Source organism: Barbus barbus, assembly GCF_936440315.1.
Source record: "Barbus barbus genome assembly, chromosome: 29".
NCBI classification, from domain to species: Eukaryota; Metazoa; Chordata; class Actinopteri; order Cypriniformes; family Cyprinidae; genus Barbus; species Barbus barbus.
In genome coordinates this window covers 18,404,101-18,415,021 of record NC_136757.1, presented here as the reverse complement: position 1 = coordinate 18,415,021, position 10,921 = coordinate 18,404,101, and the positions used below count along the sequence as shown (strand labels likewise).

Sequence of the window (10,921 nt, the reverse complement as noted above, 5' to 3'; positions counted from 1 at the left end):
GTTTCTCCTATCTACGAGAAGGCGACTAACATGGATGTTGCAAATCAGGTAGGGCATTTGGGTTCAAAATGATTTTAGCATATTATTGCTGTGTTTATATGTATATGTTTTTGTATGTCTTTCATTCATTGTATACGATAAAGATGCGCTTAGAAATGATGGTGGAAAATTCTTATAGGGAGAGGTGCCCTGCTGATGCTGTCCGTCTGTCACTGATACAGTATTTCAAGGAGATTTCTTTCGTGACATCCTATATTTTCGTTTTTAACACGAGCTTGGCGTTATGGTTTCTGTATAGTGTTTTAAACAGATCTGATGATGCGCTCGATTTGCTAGACGTATAGACGTATTTATAGAGGGTTGTGATACATGCAGTTATACATTTACTAAATGCACGTTTATTGGTATGATATGAAATTATTGTAATTTTACATTTGTTTAGTGCAAAAGCGTAACATCAAACCAAAGAGAATGCACGAGGCCCTTTATCACATGCAGATGCGCTCGTAGATACGCTTTTAAAATGGCAGCTGACTTCCATCCCAATACTGTGACTGTGTGACTTTCAGCTATAAACCCAGGCCCTTCTGTCTTATTATTATCATTATTAGTATTAGGCAATTTAGGCAGGGATCGAGAAATCGGTGTCTACTGAATATATATATATATATATATATATATATATATATATATATATATATATATATATATTAGTTATTGATGCTTATTTACAGAATATTGTCTGATGCATATTTTTGCAAGGGGATGCAAACTGAATTCTTGTGTAGGCCAGTATTATATATTGCAATGAATAATTAAATCGCGTAAAGTGCGGATCTAAATCGTTGCAGGCTATTGATGGATTGGTTTATTTATTTGCTTGGTGTTTAAAGGAGGACCATCCTCACGGGCAAGCAATGGTGTCGTGTAAAACCGCACCTTCCTACGTCACTATGTCCGAATAAAATCAGTATCACATACAGATCTGACGAGCAAATATTTCCAAATATCATAATAATGCCATCATGTATGACGCAGAAAAACGGTCACATCAATTAAGGGCCTTGCATTTGCCCAGATTGCTAGAGCCCTAGTTTTTAGATTTTGGCGTGCAAAATGGTTTCAGAAATCTCCGTCGCGCGCTGTTCAGAAGCTCTGGGGCTCGGAGATGACGCATGCGCAGGCGATCTGGCCATGGTTCAAGGTCCTCGAGACTCACCTTCCCTTCCTTTGCTTTCAGCTTCAGAGATATATAAAGAATTTATGACTTGAAATAATGCGTTTCGTTTCCTCCTGTTACTGCTTTGATATAGGTTTGTGTTTTTTTTCGACGTTGGCTTTACAGTAGCAGCAGATGCTATGCGTAGGTTTCACAATCGCTTTAAAATAAATTGGCTCTTATATGAGCGGAGGGGCCCGTTTGTGTTATGAGTCATCGTGGTGAAGACAGATCATCCATAACGCTTTCATCTATCTATCTATATCTTTCTGTCTGTCTAACGTTTTTCAAATGTTGTTTTTTTTGACAGTTGGTTGCCAATGGGCAGTTCAGGGTGCTGAAAGTCCCATTGGGCTTCATCAAAATCTTAGAATGGGTAAGTTCTAATTTATATGGATATATATATATGGGCTATATTAGATGGTGTTAATAATTTTAGTCTATATATGAATTTCAGACATTAATTTATTTACTTAGAAGAACTGGAAAGCACAGATGTCCCTCATATATTATAGATGAAAAGGGACATATCCTATATCCAAAAATGGTGAAATGATAGGCGACTGTCACTTTTCATATACTAGCTGCCACATTATATCCATATACAGCATGTAAAACTTCAACTTGTTAATCAAACATGCATGCATATGCATTCAACACCAGTAGACGTAACACTTTCCTGCACAATACGCAGTCTGTTGCAGCTCAAATTATTTTCTTTTTTGGTTTCTAGATGGCCAGTAATTTCCTCAGCTTGGTTTAGGAGCTGGATTCTTAGAAGCTGTAACTGGTTACCATTTTACCATACGCTTACTACTTTACACATACAGTATATCCCAGAAGAGATTCAGTTTAATATAAGTAATAAAAACCAATTTGTTCTTTTGAAATCTAAATTACTTGTAAATTAACTGGCAGGAGTAATACATAACATTTAAGTGCAACATATGCATGTTACATAAGTTCACTTTAAATTATACAAATACATTTATTGAATTATTTTAAATGTTAAATAGCAGCACAGTTTCCATTCCACTTTTGAAGCAAACCGTATAAAAATTAGATTTTTACCACAATCTATACTGTTCCTGTACCCTGTAATTTGACATTTGAAAATTATGTATTATATTAGTGGTGTGTCAGAGGTATAAGTTGACTACGCCACCTCCTAATAAAGGCAGGAGGAGCCTCCCCACATCACAATAGTCTATTACATAGTCTGAAAATGTAGCAAAAATATCACAATTTTATTGTCCTAGCATGGACCATCAAAATTAAAACACTAATTAAAACATCTGTGTCTCAATAAAATCCATAAAAGCAGGAACTCTCCTCAGGGCTTCAAGAAGGGTCGGGCCTGCTCGCATACCCCACCTGTAAGAGAGAAGAAAGAAACACCACCAACAGCATGCACTGCAACCAAAAAAAATCTTGTATTTACCACTACAGTGCCAACCGTCTGATACACACCACACAACCAGGATCACCTACACCAGAAGAGGCGAAGTGTTGACGCAGGCCCGGCCCCGTACAAAACACTCTGTAACAAGTAAATTCAGGAGAGAAACCACACAGAAAAAAAGGAAAAAAAAGTAATACAATTCAATGGAAAAAAAACAAAAAAACACCTGCAACATAAAACTTAAATACACAAGAAACAATGGCTGGTCTGCCCCTTTAAAAAGGAAACCATACGCGTTAGTTACTGGTCACCTAAACCTGAATATACAAAGGCAACAGGACACAAACTTTAATGAAAGTCCACTGCAGTAAACCACAGTTACCACCAAATCTCGGTGCTCAATCTCACAACTAAACTATACAGAAGGAATAGGCCTAATATAAAAAAAAACAAGTATTAAACACAGCAACAAAGAAAATGTACCAACCATTTAAGTCTCATAACAAATCGACTTCAATAAAATAAGCATTTTCAATTTCTGCCCCACTTTCCCCATGGTGAGTAGAAACACCGCCACTAAAATCACCCTAAAAATAGGCATCACACACATTCAGCACAAACAAGATCACACAATTTACTCGCATACCTGCATGAAAAGGTGTAAAAGCGAGAGAAGGCGGCACACATTAAGCATAACTTCGGTAACAAACTAAACTCACCGGCCCGCACGTCGCCGCGACAACTATTTATGCCTTCTTAGTCATTTGACTAGCTACCCACACCTGAAACTCATTATACTTGCTATCCCATATTAGTTAATAATATTATATTATAATTATAATTTTGTAGCTGTTGTGTACTGCGTTCCTGCAGGCAAGGCCAGTACATGGCCAATATAATTAACGTCTATAGCCTACGCACAATTACAGTTGGAAAGATGCTTTGTTTCTGAACGACCACAGTAGAGATAACTAGTACATTTTTTATTAAATTTTTCAATCTGCGCAAGGGTAAACGCACCGTTACCTAGATGCTTGTGAGAGAGCACGCACAATTGCAGAGTATTAGTGCCCTCTATTGGTCACACAGTGCTTCTTCACTTTGTACAAAGTGAAAATGGCATCAAATAACAGATTTTGTTGTAAAATGTTGAACAAGAAGACCACATTTGTATTCTGTCTGTACTCTCTCTTGCACTAGAACAAGCATCATTCTAATAATTCAAGATAATTTATCTCTTTATTTAAGTAATACAGAACTGTTTGGACATACAAGGCATTTATAATTCTCCAAATCGCCTTTTGTATATGATTACATATTTAACAAGCTCATTTTTGATACATTTGCTCAGTTTTAAGTGATTCACTGAACCACAAAACTCAATTTAGTTCATTTGGGTTGGTTTCTGTCTGGGATCAGTCTTTTCTGGGCTTGGTAATGTGAGCTGATCTGATTTTGTTTGATTTGATCAGACATGATTTGTTTGGTCTGTCTTGTGTAGTGTGTAGCCTGACTAATTATTTAATTGTCTCACTTAAACCTTTTCTGGTCTTGTGGGTAGGCTATGTGATTTGTTTTTACTAACACGAGTCGTTAAGGCTTTTTGCTTTGTTTGTACAATAATTGCATTCGTATGTATTGTTATGGTTAAGTTACTCAGTTGGTTATCAGTCTTTGTTTAGATGTTTTTGTTCTCTTGGCCTCATTTGACTTGTTTGGTCTGCCTTTGTTTAGTATGGTTTACTGTGGCTTGATGTTTGCCTATTGTTTTAGTCTCCTGTGATGTTTCCTGCGTTCATAACAGAGCCCAGCTCAGCTATATGACAGATGGCAGAGTATCTCAGTGAAATTTAATAGCTTCATTCTCCATTCAGTCCCTCCACCAGGCAAAGTACATAAGTAATCTCTATGACTCTAAATCCTGAAAGGAAAAATAATGTGCTTATGTGCATGTCAGGATGCTGGTGTCACATGGTGAAAGATGCTTTCATGTGGTTTATTTAGTCTGTATTTTAATTGCATTCATACACACCACCTACAGTAAACAATTTTTATGTGTAAAATATGACATTATCACATTTGCACCAGTCTTCACAAATTTCATCCTTGATGGGTGAATGTGAGTCTTCCGATGAAAATGTATAGAAAGCATTCTGTTTCTTTTTTCAGTCCCAAACCTTGACCTTAGTAGTCAAAACAACCTTCTAGTCACTATATGAAACACTTGTTAACTTCCTGTAGCTCAAATAGAAGAGTTAGCAAATAGAAGGTGCTAGCAATGGCAAGGTCATGGACTTGTTTCCTAAATGCATGAACTAATAAAATGTATACCTTGCTTGAATGCATTTGAATAAAAACATCTGCCAAATGCATAAATATAAACCTCTTTTCCAGGTGTTTGCCATCTTTGCATTCTCCACCTGTGGGAGTTACTCCGGCTCCTTCAGGATGAGCGTGGAGTGCAGAAACAGATCAGACAGTGACCTGAAAATAGACGTGGATTTTGAGTATCCCTTCAGGTACCTCTGTCTTTTTAGACCTGTGTGACCATATCGAAGTTGTACTTTTTCACCAATATGCATTTACTTTTTCAGGAACAGGTTTTAATGCAGCACAAAGCCAGTCCCTCTGGTGTTTTACTTGACAGGGTTTTCAAATGATCCCCTGATCATTTGCGTTTTTGCCTTTTTTGATGCGTTTTACTACGCATCAAATGATTCAAATTATCAAGATCCCCTGATAGGATGGTCCCACTTCCTAAAATATAAACACAACTATATGCAATATGTAAGGCCCTTTTATATTTTGTGGGGAAATTAGTAATGTTTTTTATTACTTATGTAAAATATAATAGCATCATGTTATATTATTCATATTACAAAGATCTCGATTAAATTCTGTAAATGTTAACATTTATTTGTTTAGTTATTTTCCTGTTGAAAAAACCAGCATATGCTGGTTAGGTATGTTTTGAAGCATGGCAGCTGGTTTGAGCTGGTCCTTAGTTAGTCATGAACTGGTTTAAGTTGATCCTGAGCTGGTTATGAGCTGGTTTAAACTGGTCATGTGCTGGTCCTAAGCTGGTCCCAAGTAACTAGCTCCTGCTCAGGACAAGCTCCTAACCAGCACAGGATCATCTTAAACCAGTTCATGACTAACTAAGGACCAGCTTAAACCAGCTCAAACCAGCTGCCATGCTTCAAAACATACCTAACTAGCATATGCTGGTTTTTCAACAGGGAAATACAGTGAGGGAAAAAAATATTTTATCCCCTGCTGATTTTGTACGTTTGCCCACTGACAAAGAAATGATCAGTCTATAATTTTAATGGTAGGTTTATTTGAACAGTGAGAGAAAAAAAATTATCTATCTATTCTTTTTTTTATATAAAGTATTTTTCTTTGAACCCCCTTTTGAAACCTATTTTATTTAATTCAAGTGCTTCTGAGCACGTAGTGTTAAACGTTTAAGTAGTGTTGTTTGTAATCCCAAGTACACTAAATATGTAATTTTATTTTTCCTTTTTTTTTCATGGTTCATAATCCAAGATGAACTGTTTCTCCAGACCATTGAGATTTGGTATAGTAACTCTAAATTAGGCTAAGTTGTAAATGTGCTGAGATGCCCAACTTTGAAGGTATTATGGTTCTCTCAGTAACCCTGTTCCTCTGTATCTCCTTCAGGCTTCATCAAGTGTATTTTGATGCCCCTGTCTGCAAGAATGGTCAGACTGAGCGTTTCTTCCTCGTTGGGGATTACTCATCCTCAGCAGAGTTCTTCGTCACCATAGCCGTTTTTGCATTCCTGTATTCCATGGCAGCTCTCAGCATCTATGTCTTTGCGTTTGAGAAATACCGCGAGAACAATAAAGGACCACTGATTGTAAGTTTTCTTCTATGATACAAAAGCACTAAGGTAGCATTTTGTTAAAAGCTTGGTTCACCCAAAAAATTTAAAATCTGCTATTATTTACTCACCCTAGACCACCGTAGACATTGAGGGGGATGAGTATAATTAGAAATGGCCAAATTTTCCCCCAAAATATTTGAAATTCTAGTACTGCTTTGCTGCAATCCATTAGGCACCGTTCTGTTTTTTAGAAAAGATGTAAAAATATTTTTTTTAGTCTGGTCCGCCTCATTGGTCTAACAGCGGTTGTCAATGTCAAAATGATTGAGATGCCAATTAAATCAAAGTAAGCAGCGTTTACTGTTCACAGTAGCAGAGTGTGATTTCCAGCGCCAAGTGTCAGTTTTAACGTAGAGAGAGATGAGGTCAAATGGAAGTAGTAAAAAATTTAATATTTGACAACTGTTTTACGATAGAAATGTTAAACAACCAACAGTAATATCCAACTTGACTTTTTTCTCAAAAATGGCCATTTTGAATTGGAAATATGGTATAATTTACATGATTCATGTAATACCTAACTGAATGTGATGAGACAAGATGCATAATATGCATTTTCGACAAATTTAGGCATAAAAATAAGAGTGAATATGTGCATATTTGCAAATTATTTATGAATAGTTCAAACTGATTGTTTCTTTATTAGAAAGACCTAGCATTTTCCTCACCATTCTATTCTATTCTAAAAATCTTCAAGAAATGGTTATGGCCTTGATACGGACTACTTTCGCTGCTTTCCTTTTGTTTTTGTTTTTGCTTTCTCTTGGATCTTATTGGCCCTTACGGGTCACTATGAACTACAGAATTATTTTTAGCATTGACTTTATAATGACATGAGGGTGTGTAAACAAAGGTAGAATTTAGAATTTTGGGTGAATTATTGATGCAGTGTAGCAGCTCATTGTCTCATACAACACTAGCCTATATATTTGTGTATAATTCTATATAAATAATATGATTGCAGGATTTTGGTGTGACATGTGTATTCACCTTCATGTGGCTGGTGAGCTCGGCAGCATGGGCGAAGGGCTTGTCTGATGTCAAGACAGCTACAGACCCAGAGAAGGTTCTAGATCTGGTCCCCACTTGTAAACAGGAAGGCAACCGCTGCCGTGAAGTTTACGACCCCATCATGTCTGGTCTTAATACTTCTGTGGTGAGTCAGTTCTGCTTGGCCATACAGGAAATTCTCTTATTGATAAAAATACATTTTTATGCAGTTCTTCTAATGTTTTTCAAACTTTTCAATTGAATTATAAACCTTATTTTTATTTCCTTTTCTTTCCAGGTCTTTGGCTTCCTCAACCTGATTTTGTGGACGGGTAACCTGTGGTTTGTATTCAAGGAGACCGGGATCATCGCACCATTTATGCGCCAACAGCCTGCCCAGGAGAAGCAGCCTGCCCCTGATTCCTACGGGCAGGGAGGTTATGGGCAGCAGGACCCCTACGCCGGCTCCCAAGGAGGCTACCAGCCCGATTACAGCCAGCAAGGCTACAATCAAGGTGGAGACTACAGTCAGGGTGGATATGAGCAGCAGGGGGCACCCACTTCCTTTTCCAACCAGATGTGAGCGAAGAAATATCTGAGGAAGCAAGAGATGGCTGGTGAGTGGAGATGTGATGCTTTGATATTGATGGTTTAGTATTGGCTGATATTTAATCATGCCTGACCACCTTTTTTAGATTGTTTTTGGCATCCCTTTTAGCTCACTTAAAGTTAATATTTCAAACTTGTCACTTAAAGTGAATCTTTAAAACTGAAATTCACTTGTTTACTGCTTAATTTCATATTTATTTAGACAAAATAGAATGGAATTTATCAGTTATTGACCAGGTCAGTTCTGGTCAGTTATTGACCAGAATTTTAATATCAGCATAATCTTAAATAGTGTGTCTCACTGTCTCTCCACAGAAAGAAGTTGATCGTGTGACTCTAGCAGTGTGGTGCCTGAACCCTACCCACAACCCCACACTTCTCCCTGTTTGTGCGTCTGTGCTTACGTCTGTGAAAGATAAGAGGGAGGGAGGGAGGGAGGGGAAGGGGTCTAATCCAAAATCACATGTAGATGGGAGGGGGATAGAGCGGAGGAATTTTAATGTGCTGTTTATTATTGTAATGTATACAACTAAAAAATTTTGATCAAATTTCAAAACACTTGAATACTGTACCAAAATATGAAAAAGAATATGAAGCCTATTGCTTTATGAATTTTGAATTGATGATGTTGACAATAGTAATACTAAATTTGAGAGAATGTATTTGTCTGTGCTGTATAGATATTATAAACAAATATATATAAATATAAATATATCCTAAAGATATGTATGGGATTATTCCACTGTAGTCTAGTTAAATTTAGAGACCCTAAATAAATATAATAATAATAATGTGAAACAATTCACAAAGCTCCACAGAATTTGTTCCTTGAAAATGTTTACCTCTGCTGGGTTGTGGTTTGGTACAAGTTGTTCCATTTCTATGTTGACCTCTTTTGTTTGGTATTTTGTTGGTTTTTATTTCTTCATTGGTGGGATGGAGCATTGATGTGACTGAGACTGAGGCGGTGGGGGATGTCCAGGGCTACCGTGGGCAGAATCATTCCCAAACTCATGGAGGGACCACATTATTTCAACCAGCAAGCAAAACGGTCAAGGGTATCTTAAAGCATTTCTCATTTCCTGACTGAAAATGTTGACTTGTTGAGTTCTCTCTCTTTCAAATCTTTGTCTTATGAAAAGCACATGCGTTCTCAGTGCAGAATTAACGTGGTTGTTCATGACACAATGCATCTGAGTGCTGTGTTGATGTAGTGCTGTTTAAGTTAGAGGATGCTAAAATATATATATCTAAATATATGGACTGGGGTTTTGTTTGTGTTGTGTGAGCACCGGATAGAGAGAATCAATCCTGTGTGTTGAGATGTCAGTGATGTAGATATACGTGCCAGTTTCAATTTCATCAATATTTTCGTTTCCCTCTCTCAAAAGCATATGCAATATCACAAGATTTAAGCCTGTGATATTGAGGTATATTTTCAGATGTACATATAAAAATATATATAAAGTACCTGCTCATTCTTTAACCGATATCATGAATTGCTATAGTGTGATATTTCCATGATTTGCATCAAAACATCACCGGAATGCCAGTTTAGATTATATTTCTGCTTGATCAATCATTTGAAATGCAGATGATCATAAATATCTGGTGTATATGATAGCTCGACCTCTCGGCTGGAATCAAGGGGGTCATTTAAATTAGCTAGTATCATTTGAACCATGTTTATGGCAGGTTAATTGATGCCATAAAGTATTTAAAGTTGTTTTGTAGAGTATTCAAACAGTATATATTGAAGTCTAGCACTTTCAGATGCAAGGATGCTAAGTAAAAATCTTATTAATCTAGTAAATGCACCAGATTAGTTTTTGCCCAGAGTTGATCATCGTTTTATTTAGGGCTAATGCAGCAGACGTTGTTATGATGAGATCCTTTATATTATTGCATGATCAGATGCTCATAATGCAAGCTTACCCAGACTTATAACTATCTATTTGATATTTTTTCAGACTTAATTTAATTTGCCTGCGACTTTGAGGAAAACCACGTTTCGCTTTTGGGTAGAAGGCCGTTGGCCTGCTAAATGTATTAGCGTGTCTCTCCCTCCCTCATTCTCTCTCTTTCTCTCTCTTTCTCTTACATTCTTTGCTCTGGCCCACTCTTCCCCTCTTCCAAATGAATATGCTACTCAACTTCTCCGTTGTTAGTGGTGTTTGATATGTCTTGTGAAACTCTCGATGCCTTTGGGTTGTGCTGTATTTAATGTGTATGATATATTCTTAGCGTTTATGAAGATATTGATGAAAATGGTTATGACCATGCTGAAAACTCAATCACCAAAATTATCCATAAATTCTGTTGTATTGTTCTATGGAATCCACAAAGGAAATTCAATAAAGAATAAGTTATCCTGTTGAAAAAAAAAAAAAAAGATTTTTGTTGCTTCTGTGATTCAATAATTATTATTTTTGTTGCTTCTATGATTCAATAATAACACTAAAATAGGACGTTGTCTATTTGATTGTTTTTTGTTAGTTTTTTTTCAACTGAGAATCAAAACAAGAAGAACAAATGCTTATTTCATCCTTAAATAACATAATGCAAAATGTTTAATGTTATGACTTTATAGTAAACTGAGAGACTGTCTTAACCCGTTTGCTTACGAGAAACCTGTAATAAATAAATAACACTTCTCAATTATTTAGTAATAAATAATTTCGCTACTATTCCATCTGGGCATATTCATGGATATTCAGAAATATGCATTGAAAACCGTGTCATAAATTCAAATGTCAGATGTTCAAGCTTTAATTATCATCAATCTTGCTTA

General features: G+C 36.5%; 1 protein-coding gene across 1 annotated transcript; it reads left to right on the top strand.

The window, feature by feature from the left end:
- LOC306849156 (synaptophysin-like) lies at positions 1 to 8,703 on the top strand. The gene is made up of 7 exons (XM_079384006.1): positions 1 to 48; positions 1,530 to 1,595; positions 5,016 to 5,140; positions 6,306 to 6,504; positions 7,496 to 7,687; positions 7,820 to 8,138; positions 8,446 to 8,703. Exons 1-6 carry the CDS (start codon positions 31 to 33, stop codon positions 8,102 to 8,104), a joined length of 885 nt encoding a protein of 294 aa, XP_079240132.1. The 5' UTR covers positions 1 to 30; the 3' UTR covers positions 8,105 to 8,138; positions 8,446 to 8,703.
- Positions 8,704 to 10,921: the final 2,218 nt, after the last annotated feature.

Bases quoted from the DNA above. Each gene is read 5' to 3' on its own strand.
- LOC306849156 (XM_079384006.1), top strand. The intron at 1,596-5,015 runs GTAAGTTCTAAT...CCTCTTTTCCAG, and splicing joins TCATCAAAATCTTAGAATGG to GTGTTTGCCATCTTTGCATT. The intron at 7,688-7,819 runs GTGAGTCAGTTC...TTTTCTTTCCAG, and splicing joins CTGGTCTTAATACTTCTGTG to GTCTTTGGCTTCCTCAACCT.